At 33.4% G+C, this 16,380-nt stretch overlaps 2 protein-coding genes and 1 pseudogene across 2 annotated transcripts; 2 read left to right on the top strand and 1 right to left on the bottom strand.

The window, feature by feature from the left end:
• The first annotated feature begins 768 nt into the window (after positions 1-768).
• On the top strand, positions 769-3,232 carry LOC108849956 (eukaryotic translation initiation factor 3 subunit B-like). Its single transcript, XM_057010096.1, has 5 exons — positions 769-954; positions 1,641-1,753; positions 1,846-2,643; positions 2,717-2,822; positions 2,895-3,232. The coding sequence occupies exons 1-5, from the start codon at positions 769-771 to the stop codon at positions 3,219-3,221; spliced, it is 1,530 nt and encodes a 509-aa protein (XP_056866076.1). The 3' UTR covers positions 3,222-3,232.
• Positions 3,233-8,339: 5,107 nt separating this feature from the next.
• On the bottom strand, positions 8,340-9,079 carry LOC108851943 (protein GLUTAMINE DUMPER 1). Its single transcript, XM_018625420.2, has one exon. The coding sequence runs from the start codon at positions 8,979-8,981 to the stop codon at positions 8,490-8,492; it is 492 nt and encodes a 163-aa protein (XP_018480922.2). The 5' UTR covers positions 8,982-9,079; the 3' UTR covers positions 8,340-8,489.
• A 5,369-nt stretch (positions 9,080-14,448) lies between these two features.
• Positions 14,449-16,200, top strand: LOC108835969 (B3 domain-containing protein REM7-like; annotated as a pseudogene).
• The last annotated feature ends 180 nt before the right edge of the window (positions 16,201-16,380 follow it).

Here is a 16,380-nt window from a genome sequence, read left to right as displayed (position 1 = left end):
ATGAAAATCCGAGGTTTCATAGAGTTGATCAGCTAAAGCTCGGAACTGAACAGAATTACAAAAAAAAAAAAATGTTCAGGATACGATTAAGAATCATGAACGATTGAGTAAAAAAGACTAAGAAACTTTCATAGCCTGGCACCACTTTTCATACTAAGCTCCGAGTAGCCTTCCCACTCCAATCTGAGGAAGAAAAACATATTTTAAGCCTTCCCACCACTTTTCATTATAAATTACTTTACATCCTAAACCTTAAATCTCATTTGAAGATACTAAATTCAAAACTCTAAACTCAAACCTAAATAAATAAAAATTAAAAAGTATTTTAACTTTAAGTTAATGCTATTTTGTGATTTTCTTATTTGTATTCTTTTTTTTTAAAATAAAAACTTGATATAATGCTATATTAAAAGATATATTTATTCTTTAATAAATATTTTTTTGATTTTTTTTCTGGTGTGAAATTTTTGAGTAAAAGTTTGATTAGTGTTATTGAAAAATATTTTTCATTACTTTTTTGATTGATGGATTATGAATTTTTTTAATGATTTATCTTTTTGATAGTCATATTGGATTGTCTTTTTACTTTCTGAGTTTTAATTGTTATTAATTCCTTTTCTGGTTTTGACCATTGCTGAACCGTGAAACCCAAGCTTTTGTGCATATATATACACACAAACCCTGAATTACAGTTTTTCAGAGTAATCATTCGTCACCAAACCCAGAAGAAAACTCTTAAGCCACAATCGTTTAAAAGTTTTTGGAATCATGGCAGTCCTGGATTTAGATGCTCGAGCGGCTAAGTTAGGTATCGATCTCTCGCAGGTCGACTTCGATTCTGTTCTCCTCCCTCCTGGAGAGAACTTTGGCATCGAGAGGTATGTTTATATTCTATATATGAACACGATCTATGGTCTTCTTATATGTTTGGTTTTTGACATGGAACGATACAAGGTATTTGAAGTCTGAATCTGTTCCCCTGAATCTGTTCATAAGCTTCAAGTAAGTTAAAACGTATAATCCTTGAGTTGGGTACATGTATAACGCTATTATGATTTGATCTTATGATTATTCACTTATGCAGAACTGGACGGAGGATTATTCTCCTTTAGGCACATACCTAATGAAGATAAATACCAAAAAAATTTAAGTAAAGGTGTCACTGAAGGAATTTGTACCCAAGTTATGTGGGTTCATTGACCAACACCTTAGCCAAATTAAATACACCAGAGTTCATTACCATTTGTGGCTTGCAAATTCTGCTTATAATATTTCTGTGGTGTCAACTGACACCTCCGCCACTGAGTGGCACTTCATAAGCCAGTGGTAGCGCTGTTTGCGGCGGTGCTACTACTTTTAAACCTCTCATGCAGTATAAGCATCCCATGGTTTGTTTATCTTCTTTTGATTGAAACTTAATGATTTCAATTTTTGTTTATTGTTTGATGATGGAATGACTTTGAACCTTCATTCAGTTGAAGGTAAAACTAGTAGATGTTTCCCCAGGTGATAATTACTGGCTAACCTACAATAGCCAGACACCAAACAACCCAATGATCCAATTGTGAGTGCAGCTTTTGCTTCTTGTTTATAGTTTCATTATGGATATGAATTAACTGATGTATGTCCCTACTTTACAGCAAGTTGATATAAGGATCTTTGATGTGAAAAGTGGTAGACTAATGAGAGGTTTCCAAGGAAGTGCTGATGAGTTTTCAGTTGAAGGATATAGCGTCTCATGGCCTGTTTTCAAGTAATTTCTAAATCCAGATACAAACTTCTGTCAAGAAATTGTATCCATCTGCACAACTTTATTTATAAATTTTATAATTCAATTTCTAACAGATGGGATGGTGGAAGAGATGATAAATACTTTGCCAGACTTAGAAAGAACACAATCTCTGTCTATGAGACTGCGACTTTCAGCTTAATTGACAAGAGATCAATCAAGGTTGATAACGTTGTGGACATCTGTTGGTCTCCTACTGATTCCATTCTTGCATTTTTTGTTCCTGAACTAGATGATGGTAACCAGCTTGCTAGGGTATGTTTGAATGCCTTTTTAAACCTTGTGGTTTTTCGGTTTTCGATTTCTCTGTATTTGACATGTTTGATCTCTCAGGTTGCTCTTGTGCAACTCCCTAGCAAAGTGGAGATAAGGCAGAAGAATCTTTTCAATGTGAGTGACTGCAAAATGTACTGGCAGAGCAATGGAGACTATCTAGCTGTCAAGGTGGATCGATACGGATCGAAATCAAAGAAGAGCATAGAGTCAGGGTTTGAGATTTTCCGAGTCAAAGAAAAAGATATTCCGGTAGAGGTTCTTGAGCTTGACAATAAGAAGGATAAGATCATTGAGTTCGCTTGGGAGCCAAAGGGTCAGAGATTCGCCGTGATACACGGTGACTTACCGAGACCAGATGTCAGTTTCTACTCAATGCGGACCCCTGGAAGAGTTTCAAAGCTAGTTACTCTCAAGGCCAAGCAAGCCAATGCCCTCTTCTGGTCTCCCACTGGCAAACACATGGTCCTAGCTGATAGGTTAAATGGCAAGCTTGAATTTTACAATGTGGATATGCTTATGACTATGGCAACTGTTGATAACTTCATGGCCACAGATATCAAGTGGGATCCAACTGGAAGGTATACCTTAAACATCACTCCTTAAGATATAACTCTGTATCTCTGTCTTTTTAATTTTTGTTTTATTTTTCAGGTACCTTGCAACTGTAGTGACTTCATCGGTGGTAGAGGATGGGTTTTACATTTGGTCCTTGTATGGGAAGTTGCTTTACCGAACACTCAAGGAACAAGTCTTTCAGGTATAATTCAGAAAACTAGTATTGCTTGCAATCCAAGGAAGAGAAACAAGTTATTCTGTTTTGGTTTTTCAGTTTGCTTGGCGTCCAAGACCACCGTCTTTGTTGTCGGAGCAAAAGGAAAAAGAGGTGAAAAGGAATCTGAGGCAGTACGTGGAGAGGTACGAGGAAGAAGACGAAGACGTGTTGGATTTGTTGAGCAGACAAGAGGAGGAAAGCAGGAGAGTGATGGAAGAGGATTGGGAGATGTGGATAAACGAGTGGAAGAAGCTGCACGAGGAAGAAAAACTCCAAAAGCAAAATCTTCTTGGTAAGGAAGAGGAAGGAGAAGAAGAGTATTGTTATGAGACCGTTGAGGAGTTGATCGATGTCTGTGAGGAAGTTGTCTCCTTGGAACCATGAGCAAGAATGAAATGTGCTTTTCTCTTTATTGTTTGTTCATATTTTTATTTGAAGAAAATTTTGGTTGCTTCATATTTTGTGGCACAATATAACAATTTAGCTTAATATAAATAATTGATATGAAGGAACGAAATATATCTTTATATGGATATTTATTAAATATTTATTTCTCTGATGGTATACTAAATTGTGCTCCATTAAATTCCTATCATGTGCAGAATTGTACATCACTTATATCATTATGTAGGAACAGCGTAAACTGAATATTTAGTAAGACTCGGGTTGATACATGAGAAGTTGAGAGCCAGTCTTATGTTGTTATGATATGTGTAAACCGTCCAGATTACTGGCGAGTTTTTAGTATTTATCACGTTTACTTATGTTTTACACAGTAAGGTGCTCAGAAGAGGCCAGTGTAGAATATACATGAGAACCATAGTCTTATATTGTTATGTTTTACTGGGAGGAGTTCTTGCTGTTTCTCGTGCAGTTGGCGATAGGTTATTAAAGCAGTATGTTGTTGCTGATCAGAAGATACAGGTGTTGGTTTTGCATCATAGTATTGGCTTTGGATAGTCCTACTAGGATATTCTAATATGCACGTATCATTGGTTGTGTGGCACAAATAAAATACTAGGATAAGAGGGTAACTTCTTACGTTTTGTTAAAAATTTACTTTTGATTTTTGATACAAGTAAAACTATTTTCAAGTGACAGCATTCATACACCAAAGCGTTTTTGCATATAAATTACATAGCTATCCAAAACTCTGATTAAGTTGAACAAAACTTGAAAGAAAAGTATAACGTACGAAAATATATAAACGTAAAATTAAAGCAACAAATGAAAGAAAGTCTAAGAGTGATTTACATCTAGAGACAGTTTTTGTCTTTTTATTACAATATAAGACACTTTGTTATACTGAGGTAGTTTTTGGTGTAAAAGACTTATCTTACCCCTAAAAAGCTTAACTAAACTCTTCTTTTCTGGTTGGAGATATTTATGTAAGATTTAGTTTTGAACTTTGTTTTAAAAGAGTGAGTGGTGGACCCCGGACAAAACATAAACTGAATTAAATAACTATCTGAATAAAAGTTCATGTGCCTCATAATTTCTATTCATTTGATATTACAAGTTCTTACTTTTTTTTGGCCTCATAAAATTCTAAATATGCTATTTTCTATTCAATTGCGACCCAGATTTTTAAATTGTAAATTTTAATCCTTCGATGTATTTTTTGGTTCTCCTCTGTGACTTTCTACTCATCGCCGACTCACATCTGCATGATTTTGCTATTTAGACGTTTAGTCCTTGAAGATTTAATTTATTTTTCTTCAGATTTCAAAGTTGGAAAAGTGACTCTTTTTTTAATTTCATCTCCAAATTTCTAATGTTCATTTTAATCTCATAGCATAGTGAGAACTAGAGTGCAAAAAAATGTGAATCATTTTGAATAATTTTGTGCGTTATTGCAATGATGCTCGTATGTAAACATATGTACACGACACTATGCACACAAAATTTACTATCCATGTGTACTTCGATCCATGTGTACACCATTTAACTTATACAATAATTCACATGCACACAGCCTAAAAATAAACTTGTACATGTGTAGACATGTACATGTGTATACTGTTTATCCAAATATACATGAATGCTCGATATTCCGCATCTACACCATTTTACTTGTACATAATAAACAAATTGACTGATATTTCATGATTTTAATGTCATTATACATGTCAATAATAATAAAAAATCATCAGATATTATTGTAGAGTGCGTACATGTGGTTTTATTATCCACATGTACAATGACATTAAAATCATGCAATATCACTCAATTTGTATATCATGTACAAGTAAATGGTATAGATGCGGAATATCGAACATTCATGTACATTTGAATAAATAGTGTACACATGTACACTGTAATAATAGTGTACACATGTACATTGTGAAGAACAATGTATACTTTGATGATAGTGTACACATAAAATTATGTAAGGAGGACAAGTAGCTCAATAATGAACATATCTACATGTACACTATACCATGTACACAATACCATGTACAGAAATTATAATATGAAACCGTTCAGTTATGTCCAAAATGCATAAAATGAATCAGTAAATTTAAAAGGCATTTGGAGTGTACATTATACCATGTACACGAATTATAATATCCACATGTACAATGATTCACGTGTACATCAATTAACGTGAACAGTAAATCATGGACATATGTAAACATATGTACACGACATTGTAATGACACCATGTACACGACACCATGTACACAAAATTTACTATCCATGTGTACTTCGGTTCATGTGTACAATATTCAACATATACAATAATTCACATGTACATGCTCTAAAAATAAACTTGCAGAATCATATATTGTATTTTTGGCGAGAAGCATAAATCTTATTTTGCATCTTAACCATAAAATCAGTTTTGTGTGTGAAAAGTTTTGTAGGTAAAATTAAAAAATGCTATATTTCTCTTTTTAGGTTTTGGGTAAAGAATGTAGAACCAAGTCAAATATTGTCAAATGTACACATATATTTTACTGTCCACATGCACAAGTTTTTACAAGAAATCATATGTACAAGGTTTTATGAAAAATCACATGTACACTGGTACATGAGTAACTTGTTTAGTTCATTTTTGAATGCATCTATTGGATTTATTTGTTCAGTATGCATATCCCATGAAAATTAATATTTGAAAAGTCATATGTACACATATATTATATTGTCCACAAGTGTAAACACATGCATTTTGCTATTCTTACTCAAAAATAAAAATTGGTTTTACATATATCTATGTATCGGTATACACGTGGACAATATTATACAAGTTAATAATTGTTCATAATAGTAAAATTTGTGTGTACACATGGACATCATATGGTTGTACATATATTATATCATTGTACACACATGCAGTTTGTTATTTTTGCTCACACATATAGTTTGTTATTCTTGCTCATACATGCAGTGTACACACATGCAGTTTGTTATTCTTGCTCATGCATACATATATGTTATCATTGTCATCTTCACTGTGGTTGTGTACATTAAAGTATAATAGTGTACATGTGTACAGTAAATATGGAGGTATACATATATACGATAAATATGATAGTGTACATATGTAAAACAACCAGAAATTAATTAAGTTAAGAACTTCCATGAAGCTAGCATGAAAACACACACTAATCAGAAGCTCTTAAACAAGGTGTGAAGGATGATATATTTTGATTCAGTCATATTTCAAGGATGCCCTGACCATGCGTGTACATGGGAAGAAGGAAATAAATTTACATGTACATTGTGTTAACATTATGTGAGTTTATGAAATCGTAGAGACTTAGTTATTTAGATAGAAAACCTACAAAAATATCAAAAATGTGTACACAATCACTTCGATGTATAATACAAAATTAGCTGTACACATGTACAGTTTGAATGTAATGTACACACAAATTTTATATTTCATTAATGTTACAAAATTACGAAAATAACATCATCTTCCCATAGCCATGGTCGACCAGAAATCCTAATCTTCACCTATCTCTCCTAACTCACAGCTTTAATCTTAAAAGTTCGAGCATAAGTGATTTTTTTTTTGTTTCTGATTTGTTGAACAATTCGTTCCAAATTGTCACGGCTGAGTGCCACCTTCTTAATAATGATGTCTGACTCGGGATAATAAAGACATACAAAGAGAATGTGGTTTTGAAGCAAGAACAGAGTATGAAGATGTGAGAAAACATAAACGATTATACCACCATCTGAGATATAGCTTAACATATCTCAAAAGATAGATTGAATAATGAAGATACTGATTAACTACATGTTTTATTAAAAACAAGTTCTGGAAAAGCACGATTTATTTTTCAAAAAAAGAAGGAACTCAAGAAGAGAAAAAGGAAGAAAAAAAATATATGGGACCCATTTTATTTTGTTTGTTAGGAAAAGTTGTGATTAAATCATGTAGCTAGTCAGCGTGTAGTTAGAAAATATAACTAGTTAGTTTAGACAAAAAGAAGCTGTTAGGATAAACTGCCTTGGTAGAAGAAAGTGTCTTATTTTGTTATTAAAAACTCGAAACTGTCTTAGAGCGTAATTATTTCAAAGTCTAAATGGAAAGAGAACTGTTTGGAACTTTCTTTAGTAGACGGACGCGGCTACTCGACGCATCGAATGAACGGTGTCAAAATGTCAACAACAGAATCTATTCTTTTTGCTATAATTAACTCCCACCAGTACAAAATGTGACACCTCTTGACACATCTGCTAACACTTTGACACACAGAATAGCTAAAACCAGATACGAACACAGAATGATTTGCTAGCTAATTATTTTTGTTAGTTAGCTAGTTTTCCTCACTATGAACGCATCTTACTTTTCGAAAATTAATAGAGGATATCATTTTATTCAAAATAAATAGAGAACAAAGTTTACGCTTGTAAAAGAGTATTTGCACTTAATTGTATTTTCAATTGTAATAAATATATAACTTAAACAATGGTTTTGATGAAATTAAAATGTGTCAACCTACTAGAATACCATTTGCCAATACAAAAAAGTAGAAAGGGAGTAAAAAAGAGTCCAAAGGACCCCCTCATCCATATAATTTTTTCTGAAAGCTTCTAAGACCATCATTATTGGTCTGCCCTTAAGTCAGCTTTTAAGGAAAAAGGAGAAAGGACCAAGAAGAAAAAAGAGGGAAAAGCCCCTATATAAGGGATGTCCTTATGTTGCCCTTATATTTTCATGACCCAAAAAAAAAAAAAAAGTTAGGGCCTTTTCACTTGCCCACCAATAATGATACTCTAACGTTTAGATAATGTGTTTGTTTTGCGTTTTTTCTTACGCTCTTAATACATTCTTCAAACGTTTTTTGGAACTTTAATAGAATTCTTTACAAATATAAACCTTGTTTCGATCTTTTGAAGTATATCAACCCAATTCCAAATATAGGGAATTGGTTGAACGGTCGAATCCTAAATACATGGATGTACACGCATTTACACGTATGAAACCGCATTTATAGTCTTATATGTAGGTAAAGTGATGATCAAATATTTCCTCAAATTTACAAAAGTCGAAATAAAGGATTTAGTATAGCAACAGATATAAAACACTACATAATAAGTAAAAAACCCCCAAAATCTTGCTATATAGTTAAATTTACATTCTCTAGAAAACTCTCAAAAAGAAGTAACAGAAAAAGACATTAATTAAAACAAAGCTTAGTGACTTGTTGTTGGTTCTCCGGTATCTTTCACTTTCTCTTCACCTTCTCCCATCTCCTTCTCCTCTTCAGCAACGACAACATTATCCTCCTGAGAAATTACCATTTTACCCTCCTGAACACCGCACGTACACTTTTTCACCGTCGGCGTCGCGAGATACCTCGGCAAATTTTCTCCGGCCATAATGACCAGAAACTTCTCCTCGTACGCTCCGTTCGCCGCCTTGTCCCCGGACCGACTCTCTTTCTCTTCGTCCACTTCTCCGCCGTTCCGACCACCTTCTTCGCCGGAAAAGCGCCAGTAAGAACATGCGAGGATGAGAAGAGCGAAGGCTATGAGTCCAAGCATCGCCGCTAAACCGCCGAAGAGGTATGGAACCGGTGAGTGCCACGGCGACTGCGGTACCGTCCCATGATTCATGGAAACTGACGTGGAGTGCGCGTGCATCGCCACATCTTCCGAGTTTGATCTAACGCTCAACAGTCTCATTTTTTCTTTAGATAATTTCTTTTTGATTATTCTCTCAACTTCTTTTTTTTGTGTGTGTTATCTTTCTCACTTAACGTGTTAGGAAAGCTGAGAATGAAACAATGGGGAAGGTAATGAGATGTATTTATATTATAGGTATACGCAACTTGGGGACAAAGAAAATGGCGATTGTATTTAATTAATACTAAAAATGTAATGATTCAGTCCTCTCTTTTTTTTTTCTTTTAGCCATAGTGCTAAAATTATTTCATAACACCCCCAAAATATTCGACAAAGCACCCCAACAATATTTCATAATTTTTTCACCTTGCATGGTAATTTTACGAAGATGGAAACAATCAAGAAATTCACGATATTTTAACCCGTGTGGTATGGTTTACGTTGCTATTACTATTATACCACAACCCAATTTCAATAATAAAAAAGTTAAGGGTTGCATATGATTTTCATTAAGTAAGAATTGAGATATTTCAATAATAATAAAAAAAGAAACGTATGATTTTCATTAGTAACAAGATATTTAAATAATAAATTAAAATGATGAATAACCTTGCATTACCACAATGCGTGGGACATGTGTTGAGCCATATCCACTCTAAACCTCTGATTGGGGTGCTGATTAATAGTATATATATAATAGTGACATAAAAAAGGGACGGTGCCATGAGTCCATGAGTCATGGTTCCAATTCATGTATCAACATAACTGGACACTTAACCACTTTCCTTTTAAGATTAAACTAGATCATGACCCGCGCTTCCGAAGCGCGGAATATTTTAAGATTCAAAATTTTATTAACAATGTTACAAATATTTAATATATAAGAATTTTGTCTATTTAAAAAAATTGCGTTTGAATCAATATTTTTAAATCCAATTTAGATCGCCGAGCCAGATATATAATTATGTTTGAATTGGTTAAAAGGTAATGGATTAATAAGTTTGATTTGAATCCATTTTGGATATATCATATAGTGCGACTATTATATAAAATTAATTGGTTAAGGAGTAATGTATTGCATGGTGATCATCGCATGGACTTATTGGATGGTGATTATGAAATCTCAAATTTAACATTACTTCATGTTGGTTATGAAATCAATTGGGAAAGAAAATATTTTTTTGAATAAAAAGAAATGGGCCAACTGATAAAATGAATGTATATAAGGTATTAAGTTAGCATAAAATAAGGAAATAATTTACTAACATTAATTGTTAGTTAATAAGATCAGAAAATATATCATATTTAATAGTAGGTCTAATTTAAAAATTCACCTAGAAAAAGTTATAATATTTCTGTTTTAATAAGATAGATTAAAATACACAGTGATTTAATTTATACATATTCCGTACAGTTATAGTCTATATCTGCTCAACATTGACATTTCAATATATCTGATATATTATAATGAAGTTAATCAGGACACAGTGATTTTTTGATTTTTAAGTTTTTAACCATCTTCCAAATTTAAAAAGAAGAAAAATATATTAAAATATTCTTATATATTCATATATGTGTATTTTAATTTATTTTTAAAATGGCATGTACGAAACAGATTGAAAGTTTGACCATGATTTTAAATATATATATTTTTGGCAAAAATGATTTTGAATATTTACTCATTTCCATTCAAACGAAGATCAAAATTTCTTACCGAGTTTAAAAGAACTTTACCAAAAAATCAATAATAAAAGCACCAAGGGATAAGAGGGCCATATAATTCACTGGCATTCCATTACTCATTATTATATCATGAGAAGATGATATTTTATTACTTCTTTGTGCCCTACATTTCGTCAGCTTCCACTTGCACCTTTTAGCGGTAGAGGGTAGTACGTTTTGTTCTGCACGGACAATCACCGCTCATCGTTTAGTACTTATCTTCATTACCCTCGTACATGCATAAAATGAACGTTAAACGAACCAAATGAAATGAACAAAATTCAAATAGCTGTTAAAATGACGAAGATGAACATGTCAGATCGTGGTAATTTAGGTTTGCATCCCATTACAAGTTGTGAGTTTTAATATACGAGCATACAAGTTCACTAACTAAAAATAATTACAATGATTGCTAAAAGGATTCCTAGAACAGGACCATCAAACTAAGACATATAATTGTGTAACCTGTAACTGATAATATTTAAGCAATATCCAAATCCACTTCGTATGTTTTTCTTGCTTTACTAAAAGGAAAGTTTCGTATGAGGCAGGCCACTTGGATTCGAAATACTCCACAAACGTTTATTTATATAAAATATAGTATGCCAACCTTTTCCTAAAACAAATCTGGAATATTTAATTGTAATTGCTATGGATAATCATATTCCACTTTTGTACTTGAACGGCCATTTCTTTCTTATTAGTGACTTTCATTCATTTTTAACGATTATTTAAGTATATTTCAACTAGTATAAATTGTTGGCGAAAGGAGACCAATCACCAAAGAAGGCTCCTGTCAGATTACATCCACGAAATACTATACAATTACTATAGCATTGCTGTTAATATTCCAACTTTATATTAAGTTAGTTAATTGAGGATTAGGGAGAAAGATATAGTATTAAACTCAAGGGGAAAACATAATTATTTAAATAATATAAGCAGATGAACATATTCCCAACTTGAGTTTTAGTGGGGTTTGGTGACGTACAAACTTCTCTTCTTCTAGATAAGGAACTATGCACTACAAATTTTCTAAAGTACTATGCATTTTTTCTTATAACGATGGATTAAAGAGGAAGTACTGTAAAGTAGTAACAAAAAAAAGTAGTAACCCTACAACAACACATGAGCCACGACTTTTGAGTTAACTACTGTATTATACAAAGGTACTTGATTTGATCCTAGAGTAACTAATGTTTGAAATTGATAATCCATCTAAATCTTTCAAGCAAGTTAGACTGCGAACAACTTGCTAACCTACAAATTCTAAATTTCCCTTTCACATACTTAATTCAATTACAATACGACATATACACAATAGCGTATCATATTTTTCATGCAAGCAAATTAATTTACGATACTAGTTTTATAGCTAGGAAATTCAAAGCAAGACAAATCAAAATGTAATAAGCAAGCTCCTAAACGGGTGAATTATACTCCCTCTGTTTCATTATAAGTGTCGTTTTAGATTTGTGCACACGGATTAAGAAAGCATTTAATTTTGCATATTTTCAATATAAAAACATCATTACCGATACAATTCAACCAATAGAAAAATAAAATGAAGAATAAAGTTAATAAATTTTGCATTGAAACTCTAAAACGACACTTATTTTGCAAAGAAAAAAATTCTCTAAAACGACACTTAATATGAAACGGAGGGAGTATTTAGGTACTCTGAAACTGCTTTTTCATGGCCAGTTGTCAGGAATTAGCGAAATATTTAGCCTTGTAAAAACGAATTAAATGGGACAATTAGCCCGATTCAATACTTTTTAAAGTCTCTTGTTTGTGTCACCTGCAAAAACAAAATCAAGAAAAACGTACAAAATTCATCTTCTACCATTTTAGATTTTAAGTACCTAGCTTTATATTCAAATCTTTTTTTGTCTGTTAGGTCTTTTAATAATATTAAAGGATAGTTACTGTTAGTTAAGATAAAACTAACGTGAGGAATACAATGATTATCACGACGACGATCACGTTCACTATAGTGGATATCGGATATTCGATTAGGATCATAAGAACATTGCTTCGTTTCCAGTGCTCATTCGCCTCGTCTGAATTAATAGATTTGATAGGCCACCATGTTTTGCCTCTCCCTGATTTTATTTTTATTATTATTTAATCAATCCTTTTCAGATTTGAAACTCCAACATAATATATTTATTTTGTACCACGAGCCACCATTGTTCTCATTTCAAGGAAACAAGTACAAATTTCATCTTGACTACGTATAGCAGTATCCTGTATAACAGACTCTTTGAACTTTGGAAGCGTTGTCAAACTACATAAACATATAAATATATGGTTTTGTCATAAGTAAACAACATAACAAATTTTCTGTAAGTTATGAAGTATTCTGAAGCAGATATAACTATTTTCATTTATGGGTTGACAAAAGAGACAAGAAAAGTGCTTTAGTAGGATTGTAGTTGATCGTGTATTCGGTCTAAATGGTGGATGGGATGGGAGTGCTTTCATTGTCATATTCTCTGTCTCCCAACCAAAAGAAAAGAAGTCACAGTCTCAGATTTTTCTTGATTGACGATTTCTTTTGGATATTCTCTCTATATATGGTTTTTGGAAATTAATTTGATGGGTAAATAAATAAAAAAGAAACAAATGGATACATAGTTATATACTCGTATTACATGTATCCTTTTTTTGAGCAATATTACATATATCCTCTCGGGAATATTCATGCAAACATCAAAGGAGACACTGATTGGGCCTAATTTTATTATAAGAGGCCCATTAGCTCTAATGCTCTGTTTGTTGGGGAAATAATCATGGAAAACTGTTTGGAGAAAGGCAAAGCATGAATATGATGTTGCTCTTACAGAGTTCATTTCCATTTGTTGCAGATGTTTCCAGGGAAAGAAAAGTAACCAACAAGGGCTGCAAGGCTATACAAGAATAAGCAACCAACATGCACTGCAAGGCTAGACAAAGATAAGCAACCAACAGGCACTGCAAGGCTAGACAGAGATAAGCAAGAAATAGCAAAAGGTAACCTCCTAGCTCACTTTCGTTTCTGGAATGTGCGGCAATGATATGGTCTTTTATCTTTTGGATCATGACACGAATATTGGTTTTTCTTGAAACAGGATAAGCGTTTAATATTTTGACAATGGAAGACCGCTCAAAAGCTTTGCTTTGAGGTAAATGCTTTTTCTTCTCTAAGTTCATGTCTCTAGTGGTTGCTTTGACCCACAAGCGTCCGGAGTATGTGTAGAAAAAGTGTGAACGTGAAGCATCCAGCATATTTTGCTGATAGCCCTTTGACCGGAATGGATCCTGCGACAAGGGATGAATAGAAACCAGCAAGTCTTGATAACCTTTTCCTAGTAAGGATGATCCTGATTTTATCTTGTGTTTCAGCTAAAACAAAATTCACTTTTTCTTCATAGTTATTATCAGTTACATGTATATCCTTTTATTGTTTATGTCTCTCTGATAATAAGATGTCTGAGTTCATTAAGCGGGCACTGGTAGGTCAAAAGAACTCATAACTCAAAACATTAGTTTGATTCTTCTAATAGCACAATACCACAGGATATCAAGTGGTGTTTGGTCTTAACCTAGAAGATACAGAGAAAGCAACAAAGTTCTACAGCTTTTTACTATACATGCATGTTGGCTTGACTTCCTCTGATTAAAGACAAAAGAAGTCTGAAACATTTACCTTTTTCTGTAAAGTTAAAAGAGCATCACATCATTGAACCAAGATAACAAATACATGATTTTTCTTTAATAAAGAGGACAAAAACAACTTTCCTTTCAGTTCTTTTTTTCACTCATGAACTATTTGAAAATGGCGAATCCACCACTTCAGTCTCCGACCAATCCACATTTCTTCCAGTCACTTCTTCCCGGTTTCAACACTCACCTCGTATGCTCTCTCTTTTTCTCTGTTTCTCCTCTGTTTATGTCTCTCTTTTAGACTCGGTTCTGTTTTTTTAATTTGATTTTTGTCTCTTTTTATTGCAGACAATACCGGTTGCCTTCTTTTCAAAGTACATAGAAGCAAAAAACGAGCAGAAAAAGCTAAACTGAGATCAAAAGCTTCAGATAAAACTTGGGAAGTAACAATAGACGGTCGGAGATTCACAAGAGGCTGGAATGACTTTGCCACAGCACATGATCTTCGTATCGGAGACATCATTATCTTCAAACATGAAGGAGACATGGTCTTTAACGTCACTCCTTTCGGTCCTAGCTGTTGTGAGATTGAGTATGAACAATCTCACTTCATCAAGGAAGAGAAGGACAACAATGATGATGACAATGAGAATCATTGTACAACAAATAAGAATCTATTACCAAAGACAGAGCCAAAGTCCACTTTCTCATTTGACTACTGTTTTGTAGCACAAGTCGCTGCTTCAGATCTTAAGTTGGACACACTTGTGAGTACTTACTTCATTCTAATTTCACACGTGTAAAATAATGTTCATGATGTATAACTATGGTTTTTGCAGGATCTTCCTATGGAAGCTACGAGTTCGAATGCTCTGAACAAAAGATGTCACGAGATGATAGTAGTGAACAAAGAGGGAAACTCGTGGAATGCAAATTTGGGGTTTAGGGAATCAAGAGGAAGTTATTACATCAGAGGAGGCTGGAGAAGATTCTGCCGTGATAACAGACTAAAAGTAGGAGATCTAATGATGTTTAATCTTGTAGGAGATGGGAAAACTTCTCCCATGATATGTGTATGTCCTGAAGAAGAGTGTTCGGAACTAAGACCATCTCCAACCCACCTCTATTTTAATCTCTATATTTTCCTCTAAAATAGAGAAACTCTATTATAGAGGATGATTTGCTCCAATGTATGCCTCTATAATAGAGTTCCTCTATTTATAGAGGAAAATATAGAGATATGCTATTTCAATCTCTAAATATAGAGGCAAAAGTAGAATTCCTCTATATTTTCCTCTAAAATAGAAAAACTCTATTATAGAGGCATACATTGGAGCAAATCCACCTCTATAATAGAGTTTCTCTATTTTAGAGGAAAAAATAGAAGTGTACATTGGAGATGCTCTAATGAGCAAATACATGAGAGCGAATAAGAAGACAAAAAGGCGTCCTACATGGGTAGCTTCATCATCTTCACGGGAAAACCGATTTGTTACAATCTATCCCACACGTTACAATTTCAGAACCTCCAAACTTGTACGTTAAGCAAAGATCTTTGTTTATAGTCTTACTCTGTTTTTTTCCTCTGTTTTGTTTTTTTCTTTACATTTTGGGTTGGGTTCTGAATCATGTGCAGATTCTTCCAGCAACATTCATGAAGATCAACGGTATCAACAAGAAGAATGAGATAATCCTGATGGATAAACATGGGGTGAAGCGGGTAATAAAGCTGGTGAAGGATGAATCAAAATATGGAAAAAGAGGATTGGGAAAAGGATGGAAAGATTTTTGTGAAGCTAGTGACGTATTGAAGATTGGTGAGCGTTTTATGTTGGAGTTGATTTGGGAGGACAGTGTTCTTGTTCTTAAGTTTTGTTCAAAGGTCAAGGTTGAGACACTCTGTAACTGAAGAACAGAGTAATTTATAATTTTTTTTAGTTTGTGCTATAACTTATAAAGTTTCTACTAGATATGAACCCATCTTCATCTCGTTGCGTTTCTCCTCGTTCAAGATGTTTTTGCAGTCATGACATAACTGTAGGTGGAAGTCTCCTCTAAGCCTCTTCATGTAGTACTGCTGTAAGATCAA

The sequence above is a fragment of the Raphanus sativus genome, chromosome 4 (genome assembly GCF_000801105.2).
Source record: "Raphanus sativus cultivar WK10039 chromosome 4, ASM80110v3, whole genome shotgun sequence".
NCBI lineage: Eukaryota > Viridiplantae > Streptophyta > Magnoliopsida > Brassicales > Brassicaceae > Raphanus > Raphanus sativus.
This window is presented reverse-complemented; position numbering and strand designations above follow the sequence as displayed.